This window comes from Heptranchias perlo, chromosome 12 (genome assembly GCF_035084215.1).
Source record: "Heptranchias perlo isolate sHepPer1 chromosome 12, sHepPer1.hap1, whole genome shotgun sequence".
Lineage (NCBI taxonomy): Eukaryota > Metazoa > Chordata > Chondrichthyes > Hexanchiformes > Hexanchidae > Heptranchias > Heptranchias perlo.
This window is the reverse complement of record NC_090336.1, coordinates 25,501,189-25,524,877: the sequence shown is the minus strand read 5'-3', so window position 1 is coordinate 25,524,877 and position 23,689 is coordinate 25,501,189. Positions and strand designations below refer to the sequence as shown.

At 41.4% G+C, this 23,689-nt stretch overlaps 1 protein-coding gene across 1 annotated transcript in view; it reads left to right on the top strand.

The window, feature by feature from the left end:
• Window positions 1–4,874: 4,874 nt before the first annotated feature.
• Window positions 4,875–23,689, top strand: part of syt7a (synaptotagmin VIIa) — a 700,876-nt gene continuing 682,061 nt past the window's right edge. The window contains exon 1 of the mRNA XM_067993814.1: window positions 4,875–5,001. Coding sequence (XP_067849915.1) covers window positions 4,980–5,001 — 22 coding nt within the window. The 5' untranslated portion in view covers window positions 4,875–4,979. The remainder of the gene's footprint in view (window positions 5,002–23,689) is intronic.

The window sequence follows — 23,689 nt, the reverse complement described above, 5'->3', positions numbered from 1 at the left end:
ATTAGGTCACACCAAAGGAGAAGAAAACCAACTAGGAGCTACCCTTCCACCAGATTCTACAGAGCACACCATTTTCTCAATGATATCTCAGAAGAGATTGCTTAAGGATACAATAGTTCAGTAAGACGATATAGAAGAAACTGTGTCTCCCATTGCAAACTGGCCTCCAAACATCCTCTCAAACATAAAAAAACAAAGATTGGACTAACTTCAGAACACTTGACCTCATTTCACAAGTGGTTTTACAGTACACTTATGTATTTACTGCAAGTGTTACTTATTACCACTATGTCTACCTCTGGTGCCTCTCTGGGCTGTTTTTACCTTGGTTCTCCACTGGTGACACCTGAGGGTCAAGGACGCCAGTGATGCTTGGCTGTGCAGTAGTATCATAAGCCTCTCTTTTTTTTGTGTACACTGGAAGTTCAGTCAGGATGACGCTTGATTTTTTTTTTGATAGTGTTTTTTTGTGTTTTATAAGAGGGGGGGGGGGTTAGGGTGTGTTCATGTGCAGAAAACCAATAAACCCAAAATAAGTGTCAAATTAAAATGTTATTATATCGGTCCAGGATGCACTCCAGTCCCTGCGGTGCCCACCGGTCGCGGAAATAAGCCTCTTGAAACCAAGGTGACCCTTGTCTCAGGCCTTCTGAGTCCCAGGAAAACTCTTCAGCAGGCTGCATCACCACAGCAGGTGTGTGGGCAGCCTGGTACTGCATACAGGCGCTACATTATCAAGGATCTGAGCAGTCTAGCTATAAAGGTCATATGAGCTGTCCCCAGGAGAGGGGGTGGTATCATGACGTCTAGCCATGCCACTTGTGCTGGGTCCTAGATCTGAGTGCCATCCGCATTTTATTGATAGTACTTAGAATGTTTTTATTTTCTTTATAGCTGCGAGAGACTAGGACATAGAGACACAGATAGGTGTGGGGGTACGTGTCCAGCAACCAATCATGAAATATCAAATTCAATTTTTTACAGAGACCCCTTAACAAGTCACAAACCACTACTACCACAGATTGGGTTCCCCTCCATCTATGCTACCAGTCCCATCCCCTGCCTCTCCCTTCATTGCTGACAGACACCAAGAATGCATCAGTGAGCCAAGCCTCACATTCAATCCCCAGTTATGCCTACCACAGTTGTGCCATATCCCAGGTTCCCCCTCCACAGTGATGCCAGATCAAGATGCCACCCCCCCATCACGATCCCTACCCCCCCCCCCCCCCCACCAAAGCTGGAAAACTCCAGCAGCAGTGCTGGTAGAGTTTTGCCACCCCAGTTCTGCCAAAACCCAGGACCATCCCCCATCTATTTACAGTTTTCAGAGAGTAATGAACACTATTGTAAAATTCAATTCCCAAAAATCTCAATGCATTTTAATAACAGTGGCTTTAAACTTATGTAATCATTACAAGTCAGTGGACAGTGTCAGCTGAGGCTCAATGGCAGCACACTTACCTCTCAGTCAGAAGGTTGTGAGCTTGAGCCCATAACCTGGGCTGGCACTCCAGTGCAGTACTGCACTATAGATCCCATGGCACTATTCGAAGAAGAGCAGGGGTGTTCTCCACGTGTCCTGGCCAACATTTATCCCTTAACCAACACCTCATCACCTAAAACAGATGATCTGGTCATTTACTTCATTGCTGTTTGTAGGAGTTTGCTGTGTGCAAATTGGTTGCCGTGTTTCCTGTATTACAACAGTGGCTACACTTCAGAAGTATTTAATTGATTGTAAAGTGCTTTAAGATATCCTGGGGTCGTGATAGATGCTATATAAATGCAAGTATTTCTTAATATGTGGAATGACACCCCTATTTTTATAAAACACCATATATTTTGACTTAATGTAAGCAACACCACAGGAGATCTACTAGTAACATGTTAAAAATCATGCAATTTGCATACACCTCCTGTCAACTTTTTCCAGCACCACCACTGATGGAAGCATATATTACAGTGTGGCAAGTTTCCATTATAAATGTGGAAATATGAATTTATAATAGTAATACAAAAAAAGAACAGAACGTATGACTTTAAAATGGGTACTCAATTACATCTGGGTGCCCCACTCTAATTATTTCCCCACCCTCTAACTCAGCTTCACCTAAAGACTACATTAGTCTTGACTTACCATGTGTAAGGCTGCAGCACATTGAACAAGTTAAATTAAAATTGTTGGATCATGTATCAGTGGTTACAGATAGCTCCCAGTGATCTGGCAGCAACACATACCAGCACTACGGGGCCATCACAGTCCACAAAAATCAAAGTACAGGAGTGAGGGGACTTTACTCTGCACTGAGCCTGTGCTCTATTCACTCTGGTCCTGCTTGATGCTGAAGCTGGGTGCCAAAATTGAACATTTGTTCAGTTCACTCAGCAGTGGCATTCCTGGCCTTGGTGAGCATGACTGTCCGGTTGAGGGAGTATGTTTCCCCCCCCCCCCGCCCCATTGTTCCTCCATAAACAGATTAATAGATAATTGTTGCTGTTTGTGGGATCTTGCTGAATGTAAGATGACAGACAAATTTTTCTACATAATAACGGTCATTTGAAAGTATTAATTTTGTCTGAAATGCTTTGAGATCATTCTGCAAAATGTGCTAGGACGTTACATAAATGAAAGTGAAAAGAAACGAAAAGACAAACTTCAATGTAAAGAAAATAAAGACTTGCATTTATATAGCATCTTTCACAACCTCAGGATGTCCCAAAGCCAATGAAGTACTTTAGACGTGTAATCACTGTTGTACAGTAGGAAATGGGACAACGAATTTGCACACAGCAAGGTCCCCCAAACAATGATGTGATAATGACCAGATAATCTGTTCTTGTGGTTTTGGTTGAGGGATAAACATTGGCGATGACACCGGGGAGAAAACACCTGTTCGTCTCCGAAATAGTGCCACAGGATCTTTTACCTCCACCTGAGAGAGCAGGTGGGGCCTTGGTTCAACGTCTGCTCTGAAAGATGGTACCTCCAACACTGCAACACTGGAGTATCAGCGTAGAATTTGTGCTCAAGTCCCTGGAGTGGGACTTGACAACCTACTGACTCGGAGGCAAGAGTAGTACCCACTGAGCCATTATGTTCTTTTGTATATTAGATAAATATTACATCCATTGGCCCTAACACATACATCTCATACTTAACTATGGAGCCAATGTGCAACACCACAGCTTTAAGCAATCCTCTGTTTAACTCCTGGAGCTGGAGGCGAGGGAACGGGTTAGACATTTGGCAGTGACAGAAATTTACTTAATTGTTGGTACCATCTACAGATCCAGGCTAGATGCGGCCAGTAGTGGTGGTCGCTCCGACTGTCTGCCTCTCTTCCGCGGCATTCTCCGTGCCCGAGCGACTCTGGAGAGGGTGCACACAGTGTCTGTTGGTACGCTTGAGGCTTTTTTTGCGACCGGTGGGTGCCACAGGGACTGGAGTGCATAGTTGATGAGGATAATTGCATTCTGATTTAACTTGTATGATTGGGCGTTTATTACTGGTGTCAAAAATTATTTTTTATGGTGGCACTTTGTTAGTTTTTCGGGGTTCATGACACTGGGGCAATCCGGTGTTATTCTAAGGGTCCACTTAAAGATACTTCATTGTCGGAAAATAAAATAACTCACAAAGCAATTTTAGGCAAAAAGTGTTAACCAGTTGACCAGAGGAAGTGAACATATATATATATATAATACACACATGCATATACATTATAGTCCAATCAAAAAGTACCAGTTTTAGTTTCTACCTTCCAAAGACGTATGTGCAGGATGGAAAAGAAAAATAAATGATTGCTGATAAGAATCTTTGCAAACATGTCCACCTTACTTTTTTTCCTTTTATTTTCAGCCTTTTTTGTGTGTTTTAGGCCCCCCTTTTATAAGAACGGGGGTGGGGGGGGGTGGTTAGGGTGTGTTCATATGCAGTAAACCAAAAAACAAGTGTCAAATTATAATTTTATTATATCGGTCCAGGATGCCCACCTTACTTTTTTTTTCTTTTTTTGTGTTTTTAGGCCCCCTTTTATAAGGAGGGGGGGTGGTTAGGGTGTGTTTATGTGCAGTAAATAAAAAAAAACAAATAAATGTCAAATTATAATTTTATTATATCAGTCCAGGATGCCCACCTTGCTTTTTTAAGAAGGCGGTGGGGGGGTTAGGGTATGTTCATGTGCAATAAATATAAAAAACCCCCAAAAAATGTCAAATTATAATTTAATTATATCAGTCTAGGATGCCCACCTTTTTTTTCTTTTTTTAGGCCCCCCTTTTATAAGAAGGGGTGTGTTCATGTGCAAAAAAACCCAATAAACCCCAAAATAAGTGTCAAATTATAATTTTATTATATCGGTCCAGGATGCCCACCTTACTTCTTTTTTGCCCTCTTTTTGTGTGTGTTACTTTTTTAAGGGGGGGTTAGGGTATGTTCATGTGCAATAAATTTTTAAAAATGTCAAATTATAATTTTATTATATCAGTCCAAGATGCCCACCTTACTTTTTCTTCCTCTTTTTTTTCTTTTTTTTTAGGCCCCCCCTCCCCTTTTATAAGGGTGTGTTAGGGTGTGTTCATATGCAAAAAAAAACCCCAATAAACCCAAAAATAAGTGTTAAATTATAATGTTATTATATTATGGGTCCAGGATGCCTACCTTACTTCTTGGTCCCCTCCCCTCCTAAGCTGGCGGTGTGGTGCTGTGATCGCGTGCACTGCCGCGCTACCTGTGTGCGTGCACGCGCCCGGGGGGAGGCTCGCGCAAGTTGCCTCAGTGTGGCAGTGTTGTCAGCGCGTGGGAGTGAGCCGGAGTCAGTGAAAGTGTTTGGAGGAGGCTTCTCCAGCCCGGTCCTCGCTGCTCTCTCTCACTGTATGTGTATGTCTCAAAAATGCAACGCGCCGCTCACTGATTCCTCGCTTTCCTGCACATAGAAAAATAAACCACGGACACTTACTCCCGGAGAGAAACAAAAATGTTCAAGGACACTCCGAAAGGTAAGAGGAAAGGAGGGAGGGGGGAAATTAAGTATTTTTAAGGTTGCAATCATTCGCTTTGCATTTTGGTTAACAATGGAATATAGGATTTCCCCCCCCCCCCCCCTTTCATTATTTTGTTGCTGCATCTATCTCCTCGGTCAACCTGTCGCACTCCAAAGTCTGCAGATCCTCTTCTTCGCGAGACGCTTTTAAGGTGCTGTTTTGTTCCGTGTTATTCGTCCGCCAAAAGGAATCTTCCCGCTAGTGTGTGTGTGTGTGTGTGTGTGTGTGTGAGAGAGAGCTTTAATCAGGAAGTTTAATGAAAATATGCCCAGGAGTGTTTGAACTGACGATACCACAGCGCGCTCGGCATGTGCCTCTGAAAGAGATATCACGGCAAACAGTTATTAGTTGGTGTTACAGAGGAAAGAAACAATTGTTAGTTAATATTGTGATGCTTTTGTTTTGTTTTAATATGTCCTTTCGTGTGTATGGACTTTGTGCATTGATCATTGCTGTCAAATGTTTATTGCGGTGTGGCCTCTGACCTGCTCAGCAGGTTTATATTAGTGTTGAGGTTTCGCGGTTGCACTTGTTTTAAACGTATTCCTTATTGAATTGGATTTGAGGCTACATTTTAAGCGATCCTTGCACTGTATTCATATCGCCTAGCAGTATTTTGCAAGGTCTCTTACATGTGATTTCTATATAGGTGGTATATGCCGCGCCGCCCCCGGTCCATACCCATCTCTTAATATTTTAAATTGCATTGTCCTCCACATCCTCATTGTCAAGGTCAGTAGATTTTCAGCACCTTCAGGAACAATACTTTTTGTTTCTCTTTTTCACATCTAGGTCATAATACAACAGCCTAAAGTGCTGTAAGTTTAGGATGAACATTTTTGATCTTTGTTGATTTTATGAGGAAGGAGTTCAGCGAAGTTTGAGAGAGGAGTTCTCGCAATATATTGGTTGCAGTTCTTTTAATTGGGTAGAAAAGTTGCTCTGAAGGGATTTACACCAATCCTAATTGCTTTGGGTGTAGTGTGAAATAATCTTTAGCAATTACGCACATTGCTGTTACATGCATGTATTTGGTTTAAATGTTACTGTAATTAGAATTTTACAGGTAAACCACGTACGTTGAATTTTGAACTGACTGTTCAGTAACAGCTTCGGGTGGAAATGCATGGAGAAATCTATAGTGAGAACTTGGATACGGGTCAGCTATTGGCTTATCCAAACATTTGTCTTTAGATATGCCGAGCGCTAGATAAGAGTGCGCGGTACAGCCTCTGACACTTGCTTGTTGTCTTTAAGAGTACTGGGGGCATTTTAATTGCTAAGCCCCGTCGATAGTGTAATCGTAAAAGGTGCCTCGATGCAGTCTCATTTTAATTTAACACTGACGAGCAGAATAGATATTTATACAGCACTCACTTAAACCGTTCCCTCCTTAACGCTCTGATGCATTTAAACACTGAACGCTTTTGATTGCTGGCTATGGTGCATTTTAATGCAAAATATTTTGGACGGTCCGAAGCAACGTTATTTCAGATAGTTTTAAGTAGGTTGCTTTAGTCGAGATGGATTAGTGAAGTAGCTCAGTAGCAGCATCATACACACGCGTGCCGCTGAGGGCACTAGTCTACAAACCGCGCCTCTCATCCAACGTGCTTCGTACAGCCACTTCTCCCAGCAGGTTTGCCTCTTCCAATTTCAGTCATAGCAAGGATTTCAGTGGATAATAGCATCAATCCGGGGCTCGTTTTAAAAATGCATTTCCCACACCTGCCTCTCTCCTGTTTCCTATCTCTGAATAAAACGTGTGTTGATTATTGCTAATTGCGACGTTGAAAGGTGATTAAAAGTCTGGGTGGGGGGGGGCCGGGCCACCTGTTCCTTTGTTTGATCACCTGTTCGGTCCCAGATCCCGCCGTGTGGTAGGAGCTGCCTGTGCTGCAGGTGGATGTGTTTGTGTGTAATGTGCTCGATAGGGAATCCGTGCTCCATTTTCTGTACGTGTATATGCCACCTTTTTTCATGTTGCGGCGGGGAGGGAGGGAGGGAGGGAGAGAAAGAGGTAGTACCACCTGCACAACAAGCGAACTCCAGATAAATAACGGATCGGATTAGGAACATGGAAAGCGAAGGGGCGAATGTATCGGGCATTTAACTAGTTGTGGACATTTGAGTCTGCATTAACTGGAAGGTTTACGGTTGCAATTTTCTTCATGGCAGTAAGGGCATACGGAGAGGTCTTCTTAGGCTTGGTGCGATTTCCATTCAGCCCACGTCCTTCAAGGACAGAGGACAGGTAGCCAGAGGGTCTGTGCACATTACTGCTGTAGATTTGCATTCAAGCTTGTTTGGTAGCCGATGAGGATAAACCGCCTGGTTGTCAAACAGTTGACAGTCCCTTTTGCACAACGAGTAGCGACAAGAGACGGTGGTAGGATCTGGCTTAACATTACATGCATTGACCTTCAAAAGCGAAGACTAGTCCCCCAACAAGAGCAATTTAAATCCCCATCGTTAAATAGATAGATATACGAAAACACGTAAGGAAACTATGGTGTGCTGAGGGTGAAATGACCTGAAATAATACCCGCTCAGCAGTGGCAGTAAACATACTGCAAGTCATTGTTTTCGACTGTTCCTGTTGAACGTGGATGGAAGAAACGAGAAATTGATCACTTTCTAGTGCCAGCCAAAAGCATTTATTACCCTCATCACTGTAAATGTATCTTGCGTTGCTTGAGTTCCCCTATAAGTGTTACAGGGTCAAATGGTTATTTGGTTTTTACGGTTGAAATAACGGGGGAGGGGAGAGGAGACAGAAATAAAAACGTACTGTCCTTGGAAGGAAATTCATACGGTAGGTCACGTTCCCTTGTTTTATGCCCTTATTTCAATTTCAGCGTAACCTTTCCTCGCCTAACCTGGGATGTTGGGTCTATTAAAGATGAGGTTTATATAAATAATGGCGATCTAACTCCCACGGGGCTGATTTCTCTAAATTCCCTTTTTTAAAAAAAGAAAAGTTGTTAATTCAAACTGTTTTGTCAATTATATTAACCTGCCACCTGCTGAGCCACAGCGCGAATCGAAGTATTTTGTGTGGGCTCACTTCAGCATAAAAAAAACCTAGTCTTGATTTTCTTTCTTCCTGTTTGTTTGCGAGTTTAGCTATTTTAGCGGCAGCACAGGTGTTGCTTTTTAATGCCTGTATGTTGGATAATATATTCCCAAAGGCTTTCAGCTTAACCTATCGAGAGATGCACAGACTGAGTATTTGTCGAATATTAACCCATAATCTTGAAAAGGAATCGTGAATGCGGGTACTTCCATCATCAGGTTGACAGGGAAAAGAAATTAACATATTAATCCGGATTTCTATCGAACAAAAAGACCAATCTCTAATGTTTACACCCAAGCCATTTAACCACACTTGCTACAGTTGACTCTCTTAATTACCACCGGTATCTTCCATCGTTGCAAAATGAAAACCCAGGGCCAACAGAGTTGGTGTTAATGACGTTAAGTTCATAAATCTTCCTGCTTTATTTCCATGACATTATTAGAAATGAAAATCTAGAATTTTGGTGGGAGGAGTTTTGTGTTAATAGTGCTATTTTAAGCACACCTGTAAAGTGTTTGGGACGATCTACTTATAGAATAGGGAAAGAAATAGTAGCTGGCAAGGGACCCAATGTGAATGGACTGAGGCCACATTAGCTCACCTCCCCATCACCAGTTAGAGCCTCTTCAGATGGTGATCAAGAAAAATAAGAGGGCTTCTTCATTTGGTTTGCCGCTGAAAGTTGATGTGCATGAGTCTTGCAGCTGCATGTACTAATCCGCGCACAGACCTAAAAGACCTCAGAACACTCCAGCAATAACCTCAGGCCATCTGTTAATATAATGAAGTATAATCATGTGACAATTGCAATGGATTAAATTATATGTTGGGCATTGTATAGACTGCTATAATTAGTAGACTGCACACTAGCTAACATAGCTAGGAAGATAAAATTTTGCATGAATGACAACGAATACTGGCGATTAGTTTATATTCAAGAAAATTACAAGTTCCTCTGGCACAGTTGATTAATGCATGATACAAACTGCTATTGAATTGCATAGATTTAAAAGGTCTCAAATACAATCTTGGGTCTGTGTTGATCTTATCCAGATTAGCAGCAGGATCATGACTGTTGGGCTTAGTGTTACCAGGGATGAAGGGAATAATTGGTCATGTATTTCCTACTACTCCTTATCACTATACAGTAACCCTTGACGGAAGTGCATTTTTTATGTGGCTAATAAGCGAGCGCAGAGCAAACTGCTGTTATGATGGCCCCATGATCATACAGCCTTCAGGCTCATGTGAAAAATGATGACCGGGGGACAAAACATCTTAGAATTAACTTCCACTTTCAAAAGATGGGGAGTTAGGGAAGGAAATCTGATTGTAACGTCTCCACTGTTCCCCCCCCCCCCTCTCAATGTTTTGTGTTCTGCCTCAACTGGAAGAAGTGGCAAGTACCAGACCTTGGCAATGCTGCCTTCTAAATAATAGCAGGCACCCGACAGTGATCTGTGTGACTTGTGTATTTGCATTGCAACTTTGACACTATAACTGAAGCACTGGTGTAATCTGGAGTCAAGGTTCGGCCTGCAGGAGGAAATCTCACTCCATTTTAGAGTTAGTTTGGGCCTTAATATCTGACTTACACTGCATAACTTGAACATCTGTGCACTGATATGGAACTTGTAGTGTAAAGACATTCAGTACGATTTTCACTCATTTTGTCTGTGATCTAGTACTGGTTCTTGACTCCTCCTTCCAAAAGCATAGCTAAAGCCAAGAAGTTAATGCGTGGGGAATCCGTGACATATATCTCCATCGCACTATCCAAATAGATGGGGTGTTGGAGCTTTAATACAATGTACCTGAGCACTATCCTGTAATGATGGTAGTCAGTGTCAACACTAAAAATTGTCTTCCACATGTATTTTGAGTTTTCGACTGTCACAAAATATTTGAAATTTAAAGAACTTAGATTGCTGGATATATTGTGAAAGACAACTGTACATTGAACTCATCAAATGAAATATGAAAGTTTGTATTTGTAAAAGTATTGTGATTTTTGTGGACTTTATGCGTGTCCTTTATGTTTCTCAAAATATCTTTCTAGAATGAGAACTTTCAAATTTCTCAGAAATTTGTGTCTTCTCAATGCAGTTCAGACATTTATCAAATAGAAGTTACATGAGAAGTTTATGCCATACTGTTGTGCTGCCACTAGATGTCATGAGTACACTTATTTATGAAGTGAACTAGAGCCACCTAGTGTCAAAAAAGCATACTATATTCCCCAGAACAAATTTATTTTGCAACTCTTGGATATCCTCATTTGTTTTGTTTACAAACATGACAAATGTTTTTGGAGTAATTTTTACTCTACAGTTTCCCCTTCCAATTTTTATTTGTTTGGTCTTCATAGATTCAGCAGGCAAACTGTTCAGCCATTCTTTCACCTCTTCACAGCAACATGTCTGAGACCAACAGTTCTGTAAAGTGAGACAATCAAACCTACATTCCACAATCCCATGGTTCCGTGCATTGAACTTCCAACTGCTTTAATTTGAAGAAAATAAAGGATGCAACAATGGAAGTTTAGCCAGTTCTAAAGAACATATCTACATAATTTTTCCAGTTTTATTGAAACATATTTATCACAATTTTGCCACTAACCATTCATCTAAATATAAACCATTTGCTTGTGACTCAAAGCATTCAAAGGATCAAATCTCAATACTGCATTAAATACAATTAAAGCTGATGCATCTCTTGGGACATTGCTACTGGCTAAGGGTGTGGGGAAAATGGTAATCCAGTTGGAGGATTCATGATGAGTTGAAGGTCAGTATAAGGCTTGGGTGTGTTTGAGGTCTGGTGTAACAGGTGTAGGAAAGGCAAGTCAGGATTGTGTGGGGATAACAGCCATGAGCAGTGGTTGGATGTCAGGGTGGAGACTTGAGATCAAGCAGTGAACCTGACAGGCCATGTGTGGAATGTAGATGAAGGCTGCAGTGGAGGGTTGTCTATACATTGCCTACAAAAGGAGTCAAGTATACAGCATTGTTTCAGGTACTTTTCCCGTTACTTATACTGAACAAGTTTACCTACAGTTGGAGCTAAAAAGGCATCCGTGGCAACTGTTTGTTGCTGCTGTTGAGTGGTTGCCTCCACAAAACAAGTGTCCCATAGTAGTGGGCTAAATAAATTCCGTTTAAATCCCCACCTCATTTAGAAGAAAAATTGCCCTGTCTTCCTGCACTGAGTCATTAGGCATCCAACAGTATATTTTCTGTTGGCATTAAAGTACTGGTGAGGTCTTTAATTCTGTCAGACTATTTACTGGAGTAAAAGAGGGAAATTGAGCTTTGGGGTTGGAATGGGAAATAGAGAAATGTGTGCAGCAGATAGGAGAGAAGTTGGGAATCTGAACAAGCTTGACTGGGTGGATAGTATATAGCTGTTACATTGGGTGGCTCTGGATTCCAGCTGCAACAGGTTCATGTGAGGATGGACAGGATAAAACTGAGGTCTGGTACAGAAGGATGCGGGGCAGAATATGGAGTGCCAGCAGGGTTGGCATGCCGTGTTGGCATGGAATTGGGAAAGCAGCAGGGTGGGGACATCAACTTAAAAGTAAGATTTATTCATTTGTATATAATTGAAATGTACCCATTAAATAATGTTATAATCTACCTGCTTAATGTTAATGGCATCCAGAACAAGGGATGGTTGTATCCCACAGAAATTTGTTTTGGTACAATGTGATGCAATGATACTATGCACATGGTTCTGGGTTCCAATTAAAGGAACAATGGTCTTTCAAGCAATCTTTTTAATATTTAATACGGCTGCTATTCCACCTTTTAATTCCTCAAAGCAACTCTTTCCAGTAAAATAAAGAGTAAAAGCTACACATGCTTGAAATTTGAAATAGAAAACGCTGGAAATACACAGGTCAGTCAGCACCGGTAACGAGATGTGCACCTTTCTTCAGATCGATGGCTAAGACTGACTTCAGTCTTTTGAAGGGTACACAACTGAAACTTCACAATCAAAAGCAAAATACTGCGGATGCTGGAAATCTGAAATAAAAACAGAAAATGCTGGAAATACTCGGCAAGTCAGGCAGCATCTGAAGAAAGAAAGAGTTAATGTTTCAGGTCAATGACCCTTCGTCATTACTGGAAGAAGTTGAAGATTAAACAGTTTTTAAGGGAGTACAGAGCCAGGGAAAGGTGGTGGAGAGGAGGAACGAGCAAAAGGGAAGGTCTGTGATGGGGTGGAGGGCAGGCGTGATTAAATGTCAAAAGGGACAATGGTGCAAGGCAAGGAGGGTGGTAATGGGACAAGTAAAGAAACACAAGATGGGTCTGGAGGAGCTTTAAATAGCAACAGCAGAACCATTACCGGCACTTGCTGTCTGAAAAAATGGGAGCAGTGGTTATAATCTGAAGTTATTGAAATTAATGAGCCCAGAAGGTTGCAAAGTGCCTAATCGAAAGATGAGGAGCTGTTCCTTGAGCTTCCGTTGAGATTCATTAAAACAGTGTAAGAGGCTGAGTTCAGAGTGGGACAGGTAATTAAAATGGCAAGCGACCGGCAGGTCAGGGTCACACTTGCAGATTGAGTGGAGGCGTTCAGCAAAGCGATCACCCAATTTGCGTTCGGCCTCTCCAATGTAAAGGAGACTGCATCGTGAGCAGCGAATACAGTAAAGAAGTACAAGTTTCACCTGGAAGGAGTGTTTGGGACCCTGGACAGTGGGAAGGGAGCAGGTGAAAGGGCAGGTGTTGCATCTCCTTGCCACTCACGGGAAGGTATCGTGGGGAGGAGAGCGGGTGATGGAAGAGTGGACCAGGGTGTCGGAGAGGGAGCGGTCTCTTCGGAATGCTGAAAGGGGAGGGGAAGATGTGTTTGGTGGTGGGATCGTGCTGGAGGTGACGGAAATGGCGGAGGATGATACATTGAAACCATCTTTTCTCCTTCCAAATGCTTACTGACATGCTGAGTGTGGCATTACTTGTTTATATCCTTGAAATGGTTGTCAATTGCAATCAGAATCCACATTCAAACGTTGTACATGTTAATAGTGGAAACCAGGAATCCATTACATAATTATTTTAATAATTTGGGAGAAAGAAACAAGGCAAATATGAGAAAGTGACAGTTAGACCCCAGAAGTGAAGATTCCTGAAACAAAAACAGAAATTGTAGCCAATGCACATCTGGTTTGTCAACATCTGAATAAAATAAATGACAGTTTGAGAGGGGGCCCTCAGTCAGAAAAGATCCTTCGTCTTTTCGGATGCTGATGAATCTGCTGCTTATTTCCAGCAATATGTTTTGATTTTAGATTTCCTCCATTTGCAGTTTTTCTTTTTATCTCATGAAGATTCTTGTAGTGTGTACAATGTAGACTCAGGCAAACAACATGGAATTGGGATATCTTCAGGTAATAGTGGGAAAGTATGTGTTTTTCACATGGTTAGTATTTTTTTTATTCGTTCATGGGATGTGGGCGTCACTGGCGAGGCCAGCATTTATTGCCCTTGAGAAGGTGGTGGTGAGCAGCCTTCTTGAACCGCTGCAGTCTGTGTGGTGAAGGTTCTCCCACAGTGCTGTTAAGGGAGTTTCAAGATTTTGACCCAGCGACGATGAAGGAACGGCGATATATTTCCAAGTCAGGATGGTGTGTGACTTGGAGGAGAACGTGCAGGTGGTGTTGTTCCCATGTGCCTGCTGCTCTTGTCCTTCTAGGTGGTAGAGGTTGTGGGTATGGGAGGTGCTGTCGAAGAAGCCTTGGCGAGTTGCTGTAGCGCATCCTGTGGCTGGTACACACTGCAGCCACTGTGCGCCGGTGGTGAAGGGAGTGAATGTTTATGGTGGTGGATGGGGTGCCAATCAAGCAGGCTGCTTTGTCCTGGATGGTGTTGAGCTTCGAGTGTTGTTGGAGCTGCACTCATCCAGGCAAGTGGAGAGTATTCCATCACACTCCTGACTTGTGCCTTGTAGATGGTGGAAAGGCTTTGGGGAGTCAGGTGAGTCACTCGCCGCAGAATACCCAGCCTCTGACCTGCTCTTGTAGCCACAGTATTTATATGGCTCTCCAGTTAAGTTTCTGGTCAATGGTGACCCCCAGGATGTTGATGGTGGGGGATTTGGCGATGGTAATGCTGTTGAATGTCATGGGGAGGTGGTTCGATTCACTCTTCTTGGAGATGGTCATTGCCTGGCACTTGTCTGGCATGAATGTTATTTGCCACTTATCAGCCCAAGCCTGGGTGTTGTCCAGGTCTTGCTGCATGTGGGCACGGATTGCTTCATTATCTGAGGGGTTGCAAATGGAACTGAACACTCTGCAATCATCAGCAAACATCCCTATTTCTGACCTTATGATGGAGGGAAGGTCATTGATGAAGCAGCTGAAGTTGGTTGGGCCTAGGACACTGCCCTGTGGAACTCCTGCAGCAATGTCCTGGGGCTGAGATGATTGGCCTCCAACAACCACTACCATCTTCCTTTGTGCTAGGTATGATTCCAGCCACTGGAGAGTTTTCCCCCTAATTCTCATTGACTTCAATTTTACTAGGGCTCCTTGCTGCCACACTTGGTCAAATGCTGCCTTGATGTCAAGGACAGTCACTCTCACCTCACCTCTGGAATTCAGCTCTTTTGTCCATGTTGGACCAAGGCTGTAATGGGGTCTGGAGCAGAGTGGTCCTGGTGGAACCCAAACAGAGCATCGGTGAGCAGGTTATTGGTGAGTAAGTGCCGCTTGATAGCACTGTCGATGACACCTTCCATCACTTTGCTGATGATTGAGAGTAGACTGATGGGGCGGTAATTGGCCGGATTGGATTTGTCTTGCTTTTTGTGGACAGCACGTACCTGGGCAATTTTCCACATTGTCTGGTAGATACCAATGTTGTAGCAGCACTGGAACAGTTTGGCTAGAGGCGCGGCTAGTTCTGGAGCACAAGTCTTCAGCACTACAGCTGGGATGTTGTCGGAGCCCATAGCCTTTGCTGTATCCAGTGCACTCAGCTGTTTCTTGATATCAGATGGAGTGAATCAAATTGGCTGAAGACTGGCTTCTGTGATGGTGGGGATATCGGGAGGAGGACGAGATGGATCATCCAATCGGCACTTCTGGCTGCAGATGGTTGAAACACTTCAGCCTTGTCTTTTGCACTCACGTGCTGGACTCTGCCATCATTGAGGATGGGGATGCTTACAGAACCTCCTCCTCCCGTTAGTTGTTTAATTGTCCACCACCTTTCACGACTGGATGTGGCAGGACTGCAGAGCTTTGATCTGATCCGTTGGCTGTGGAATCGCTTAGCTCTGTCTATATCGTGTTGCTTCTGCTGTTTAGCATGCATGGCGTCCTGTGTTGTAGCTTCACCAGGTTGGCACCTTATTTTGAAGTATGCCTGGTGCTGCTCCTGGCATGCTCTTCTACACTCCTCATGGCCCGGCATATTCCTCACTCTATCAACCCTGGTTTAATGAGGATACAGATTGTGCTGGAATACAATTCTGCTGCTGCTGCTGGCTCACAATGCCTCATGGATGCCCAGTTTTGAGATGCTAGATCTGTTCTGAATCTATCTCATTTAGCACGGTGGTAGGTATTCAATCTGTCGTGTGTGAGCAACTTTGAGTTTCAGAAAAATAAAGTTAGTATCAAAATATCAGCAATAGCCATTCCAGAAGGCACTGATTTGTACAGTACACGCATTGTATATGCACTCGCATAAATATAATTGGTTTGAGACCAGCAGCTACAGCGATTCGTGGTCCGTAGCATGCAACTACAAATCACTATGTCGTGGCCAGGAGAGAGCTCAGCAATGCTGGTTTACAAATATGCACAGATCTTTAAATTGGCTCATGAACTCCAGCTGTACCTATAAAGAATAACATGGGTTGCAGTGTGTTTTGAAGCTGGTGGTTGTTGTGGTTTAGGTGTTGAGCAATTTAAAGGTATGCTTTTGTGACCTCATCAAGCCATCTACACTGATGTCAGTAGTGTATTATAGCTATGTGATTTTTATGGTTCGGGCAAGAGAGTAGTCATAGGGGGGTGGTGGAAATAAAAGGTTGAAAGTCATGGATTTGGTTTGAGGGAAAAGTAGGCAAATCTCAAGAGCAGGAACATTTAAACTTGACAAGTTTTAAATGAATACTTCATTGGCCAGGTGGCCCACATATGGGCTGACGGAAGCTTCCTTAGAAGAAACGGGAGCAGTATGTATTTCAGGAATTGGAACCATAAGCAGCCATTTTCATTCCCTTTCACAGCAATTCTTTTTAAAAAGTCACCCTATAGGGATAGAACATTATACTGTTACCAGTTAGTGGCAAAAATCACATTTTGTTGTGCTGTAATAAAAATACTTGTCCAATCTATGGTAGCTATGTCTAATAAATGGAAACAACGACAAGTGCTCTCTACAGAGTGACCATGTAAATACATTTCTATGGTATCACTCTCTAATACTACTGATATACTACAGCTTCTGAAAAAATAAGGTTGCTTATAGTTCAAGGATACAGAAACCATACGAGATATCTTCTGCAGAGAATACACTCTCACTATAATTCCTTTTGGCATACCACACAAGTTCTGATTGCTTATGGTTCACTGATTGATTAGAAGGCAAAGTGACAATGCAGCTAAATTCCTTCACAGGTGATTGCTTCCCCAGAGTTTCTCAGTTTTTTAAAAGGTCAAAGCCTCCATCCAAAATGTTAACTTATCTTTTCGCTTCAGACACTCACACCTGCGGTGATTTCCAGCATTTTCTGTTTAATTTCAGATTTCTGGCTTTTTCAATTTTTCACTACCTTTTTTTAAAAGAGGGGGAGGGTTGATAACTTTTTGAAATCTCAATATATAAATAAAAGATGTCCATTGTCAATCAGTCTCAACGCTATTCCTTTAATGAGCTTTTGTGATGGGAGGGATGTCATGTATTCCTCACCATCCGAACAATATAAAATCATTTACTGCAATGAAATGATATAGCACCTGGAACATAGAACAACGTCCCATGGTACTCTATAAAAGCCTAATCGGTCAAAAATAGATATCAAGCCATGGACTGAGATATTAGGAAGGGTGACCATGCTTAGTCAAAGATGTGGGTTTTAAGCAAGTTATTAAAGGAGAAGTGGGAAGTGGAGAGGCAAAGAGCTTTTAGGGAGGGAATTCCAGAGCGTAAGGCAACGGCTGAGGGTATGGCTGTCAGTGGTGGGGTGAAAGGAAGTGGGGATTGACGAGGCCAGAGTCGGCGGAATGTGGAGTTCTGGGGTGGCTGAAGGAGTTTAGAGATAAGGTGGGACGAGGCCATGAAGGTATTTAAACATATGGATGAGAATTTTAAATTGCAGGTGTTGGAGGACCGGGAGTCAGTGTAGGTTAGTAGGAACAGGTGAGCCGGATTTAGTGCAGGATAGGATATGAGGAACAGTTTTGGATCAGCTGAAGTTTGTGAAGGTTGGAGGGAGGGAGGCAGGCAGGCTAGGAGAGCAAAGATTAGTAGTAAATGGAAACGAATACAGAAAGGCTCACATATCAAAAAATGAAGTTGTGTAAGGAGGGTAGTAGTAGAGTTGTGGAATAAGTTACCAGAGAAGCTCATTGAACTGGCCAGTATAAATGGGTTTGTGACAACAGGATGTGTTTTTGAAAAGAGCAGTGGATTAAGGAATTAGATGAACCTATTCATTTTCTCATCAATCAAAAAGAAACTGATTGTTGGGCCAATCTTTTTTCCTGTTAAGAACACAAAAATTATGTGCTGCTTATTCAATTAAAATATCATGCAATTTGTTTTTATAACTTTTTTGCCAATATGTAAGTTTGTCCAACCTGTATATGCAGTTCACGTGTACCTGAAGTTGCCACCTACTTTAGAACAAGAGTTTCATTTTTGAATAGCATTTGGAAAATTTTGCAGTGTAAAGTGGACATGTGTCTTTTTAAATAAAGTTCATGTTTGTCAGTTTACTTAGCTTGTGATGTGGAGGCATTGGTTATTAAAGCTATTAGGATTTTGATTATCACTAAAGTAAACATCAGGACTGGAGCCATGGTCCTGTTTTGGCTGTGGCAAAAGATGGTAAATTTATGCGTTTCATCTGGAGAATGCAAGTGAGGGTGTCACTTCTAAATTGTAATTTCACCTATAAGATTGAGTGGCTATATTGTGAAGTTAAAAGGTTGAGGGTATTGTTGCATGATGAAAGTTATGCTTGTGACTGAAGACTATTTGTAATGCAATTTTAGAAAGGATGCAGTTAGTATATGTTCATTATATATACAAGATGCTGTAATCATTCCTCCTTGTATCATGCTTTTCCATCTGTATCTATTCTAGGTGTGATTGTTTATTGAAAGCAATTGAAGATGCCTTTTTGTGGGTAGCAATAAATAAATATTAGTCATTTAACGATGCAATGGTAAAATTTCAGGCAAAACAACTCCCATTAAAAAATATTATTCAGAAGAGAATATTTACCTAGTCTTTTTTTCTATGTCTCAAAGGTCACTCGCCAAATATTAAAGCTGGATTGACATGTGCAATTATTTCTCTTGGAGTGTGGTGTGAATCACGGCTAAAAAGAGCCACGTGTTGAGTGGAGACTACTAAGTTTCCACGTGTTTAGTTACACCCCTGCATTCATATAACCGGAGGTAGGAGGAGGTTCCATTGATAAGATATAAAGTTTGCAACCTACTAGTAAATCTGACCCATTCTTCCCTTCCAGACTATGTTCACCATAAATTAAGCTTTTTTTGCCACATACCTGTCAAAATCAGGGAAATGTGTTAGCATTTGCAATCAGAGTAACACAAGTAGAGAATTCATTTTGGGATGTGACACTGTTTTAGTAACTGTGAAAATTGTTTTTTTTTAAACCAAATGGGTGACACTAGGCAGATTTGACCTTTTGCTGGGAGAAGAATGCCCTACTTTGTATGTTCTGCATGTATTCACAAAGCAACTTTTTCCCATTCCATTGTAGAAATAGTGTGTAGGAACAGGTGTAGGCCATTCAGCCCCTCGAGCCTGTTCTGCAATGCAATGAAATCATGGCTGATCTGTAATATAACTCCATCCACCTGCTTGGCTCCATATCCCTTAATACCCTCGGCTAGCAAAAATCTATTGATCTCAGATTTAAAATTATTAATGAGCTAGCATCTACTGCTTTTTTGTGGCAGAGATTTCCATACTTCTACCACCCTTTGCATCAATGAATGTTTTGTAACTTCTCTCCTGAATGGCCTGGCTCTGATTTTAAGGTTATGTCCCTTTGTCCTAAACTCCCTCACCAGCAGATAAAGTTTCTGTCTATCACTTCCTTTCAAAATCCTAAAAGCCTCAATCAAATCATCCCTTAACCTTCCATGTTCCAGGAAATACAAGCCTAGTTTCTGTAATCTCTCCTCATAATTTAACCTTTTGAAGCCCTGGTAACATTCTGGTGAATCTGCATTGAACTCCTTCCAAGGCCAATATATCCTTTCTAAGGTGCAGTGCCTAGAACTGTACACAGTACGTCAGATATGGTCCAACCATGGCTTTGTATAGCTGTAGCAAAATCGTCCCTTTTATATTCTAGCGCTCTAGTTATAAAGGATAACATTCCATTAGCCTTTTTGATTATTTTTCGTACCTGACTATAGAGGATACAGATTGAGACCAGGATTCTATGTAGAACCAACGAGTGGCTATTCTTGGGCACAAGTGAGTTGCAGTAGCTATGACATTAGTAGATTATTTTCTTTAAACCACTAGTTTCAAAGGTGCAATCCATTCATTGTGAAATAAAGACTTGCATTTATATAGCATCTTGTGACGTTCCTCAGATACTTGCCTCTCTCACAGTGAATTATTTTGAAGTGCGGTGATCGTTATGTTCCAGGCATTTTGTGCTCAGCAGGATCCCAAAATCATGCACTATATATACAATCTGTTTTGCAGCAATTTATAGTGATTGCTAAGAGATGATTGAAACTGGATTGTGTTGGAGTAATTCCTTCTTTATGCTTTATGAATCTGTACAAAAAAGCATAGAGACAGTAATATGTCTGAGAATTAACTTCATTTATTCTTCAAAACATTCATCATTTAACATTTCATTTGGTATAGTACACATTTAGCCCCAGGTCTGAAACCATCTGTGCAGAAACTTCTAGGGGTAAATCGTGAGTGGCTTATGCAAGCCTATTCACGTACCTGGTCTTGTTGGAAAAGCAAAAATTCCTACGGGGTCAAATGTTGGAGCACTTTTTATACCATTTTCTACTTCCTGCTGGATGCAACACTATTGGATGTTCTATGACCCCCAGTTCTTTGAACAGATAGCTAGACAGGGATTAGGGGCCTAGTGTCTTTTCATACCATACTGTTACTTCCCATCATTGCTTTTCCTGAGCCATAGCTTTGTTGTACAAAACCTTTGAATGCTCTATAGTAACTTATTGCCTTTTATATTGCAGCACTCTCCTTTCTTACACTACCCCCTGCTGTAATTTAAAAGCCAATGTGTTTTAACCCTAACAACCATTTTAAGATCAATATTATCCACCTTGCTTATTTCTTTAATAATCTAAATGTGCCTATCCATACAGTACAATCTCTTCGGCTCTGAATCTCATCCACTCCAATGTTGTTATCAGCTTCATTGAGAGGAAAGGACAGGATTTGCGAAAACAAAATTTAAACCAATTCTGTTTACATTACTGCTTTGTCTTTGTTAGATATAAAAGTAATGTAAAAACATCTCTTCTTACAGATTGTATTAAAATTTGTGTTTTATCTGCCTGACCTTATTCTAACGGCAATGGAACAGCAAAAACGGCTACTGCCCATAAAACTAAGCAGCCATCCTTTGGGAACTTTTCCATTGAGTTTGTTTTCTTCTGGTTTTTGGAGTGACCTCTGTGCAACACTCCCTTCCCTGCTTTTATTTAGTGACTGCTGCCATTCTTTACATTTATGTATCATGACACTCACAGCTGTGGGAGCCATTTTTTTTTAAAAACTACTTATTAAAATGTGGCAAAATCATTGGATGCCCCAGAGTGAGACCTGGTGCCAAAAGAAAGGGATTTACTTCCAGTAAGGAATTTCTTTGTATCACAGAATGGTCCTGGGCACATCCATGAATGACATCCAAAATGTTGCAGGCATCATGCTTGGTGAAGCAGTTGAAGAGGTATCAGAACTAATGGCATATGGCTACACCTAGGATAACTTGTGTCTGTAATGCAGTTGGAACATTGGAAATTGGATCCATTTATATTGAGTGCAGCCAATGAGGGGAGAACATCACATGCTTGCTTTTAGCCTTACTGCAGTAAAATAAGTATTTTTAGCCTGTGGGTGCAATTAGGTATCATTGCCCTTTTGAACAAAAAGCAAAATACTGCAGATGCTGGAAACCTGAAACAAACAGATTGCCTGGAACAATCAACAGCTCGGTCTGCATCTATGGAGAGAACAGACAAGATACCTTTTGAGTATGAAAGATGAACAGCATTTAAAAAGCAACAGGACAAGGGGGAGGCTAAAAAGGCGCACACACAGAAAAAGGAAATCGAATGACCTTTAAAGTACTTAAGTGGAAAACAGGAGATGGTTAAATGGTAGAAGTGATAAAAGCAAGAGCAATAGGGTGTATAGTGAGAGAAATCAAAGAAATTAGACATACGGGACAGAATGTGTGAATATCAAAAAGGATGGGGATTGGCAGATGAAAGGGAAGAATGAAAAACTGGCCCATGAGCTTGGTAGAAGTAAAAAGCAGGTTGATACAAAAGAGTGCTCGCCACCCCACCAGTACGATTTTCTGATTCTGGGGTGGGGGGTGGCCTCAGAAATTAAAGGCATCTACGAGATAGTGTGTGAATGGGTAAAAGGATAGACAGGTGAAGGAGAAGCTTGGAAGACTGGCCCGGGAGCCTTGTAGAAGAAAAAAGTAGGCCGACATTGTTACAAACAGGATAGCCCAAGTGAAGGATAGAATACTAGAGCCTAGTCTTCAGTTGCTTCAAGCCTTTATTCAGAGATCTCCATTACACACACCACACCCTAGTTCAGTGCTCTTTTATAAATGGATACAGGAGTTCCTAATTGATACCACCTGAATGCAATTAACACTGATCAGATACAATTAACAGATTCCCTTCTCTACATAAAAAATAAACTTTATATAAAATACAAACAAATTTTAAAAGTCAAAATCTTCCATACTCTGAAAAACTTACTATTCAAAACATTGCATTGTGAAGCACCCCTTCTCCAAGACCCCATATAATTTCTTCATGCATGTATTTCTTTTAGTAAAACAATCAGCCAGTTGATGGCTTGAATCCATCCATTTAATTTGAGATTTCCTTTCCAGCATTTGTTTCAAGCCAGCAAGGTCAATCGTGTACACGCTACGAAAAATGTGAGCATTATCCCACAATGAACGATTGTCTACATAACATTCAATGGGTATACTATCTTCAGTACTCCCATTGCACAGGATGTGTCTCAAGATATTTGAGAAATAGAATCCCATATCCACTGCGTCGACAAGAGCCAGTGTTTCAGCAGCCAGATTACTTTTAACAACCTTTTTATTTTAGCTTCCCAAGCTAAAGGGCAACATTTACCATTCTCACCCATTAGAAACACTATGAAACCAACTACACTAAAATACCTAATCAGGAAGATAAGCATGTGAAACATCACTAAAGATAACTTGCTTCATTTTCTTTGGGTCACCTAGGATGGGAACTTAATACGCATTTATCTATATTTAATTTTCGTAATGTTTTATTTGCCCTTAAAACATTCTCTACTATGGGGTGTTTCATTGAAGTACTTAACTCCAACACATCAAAACTAGCATCTGGTCAAGTCTGAGAGCGCAACCAGTTCAACTGACCAATTTCTGTGATGATCTAGTATGATTCACTGGGATGGGAGTAACACCCTCTTAAATAGGACTGTTGATTTAAAGTTATATCAGACCCAATTGCTTAATTTCTAAACCAATATATTTAAAAGCCCCACAGGCCTGACTCCCAATTTAAAATTCTACTCTCATCTTATTAATGACGAATTTCTCAAATTCCGCAGTACCACCCTATAAAAAATCATCATGCATTATGAAGATGCCTGGAAGTTTTCTGTTATGGTACCAATAAAACATTGTGGGATCTGCTTTTAGTTGAACACAACCTATTTTCAGCAAAACAGATCTCACTGAAAAATACCATACCCTGGAAGCATCATTCAGGCCATAGAAGTATTTGTTTAGTTTTCCTTCAGCATCTGCTGGCTTTTTAGGCGGTTTCAGAAACACCTCTCTGAAAAGTATTGCCCTGCAGAAATGCAGCTTTGTCAATTGACCTACATTCCTATGAACATGTTGCCAAAAGAGTTAAGAAGATTAAGACTACCTTTCTAGCAGCGGGAGAATTCACTCGAACATTTGTATCACCAAGTTTCTCTTCAAAACCCCAAGCTACCAAATTCACTTTAGTCTTTTAAGTCCCACCTGCAAGGAATTCTTCAATGCGACAAAGCTGGTTGACCCTATTTGTTACCT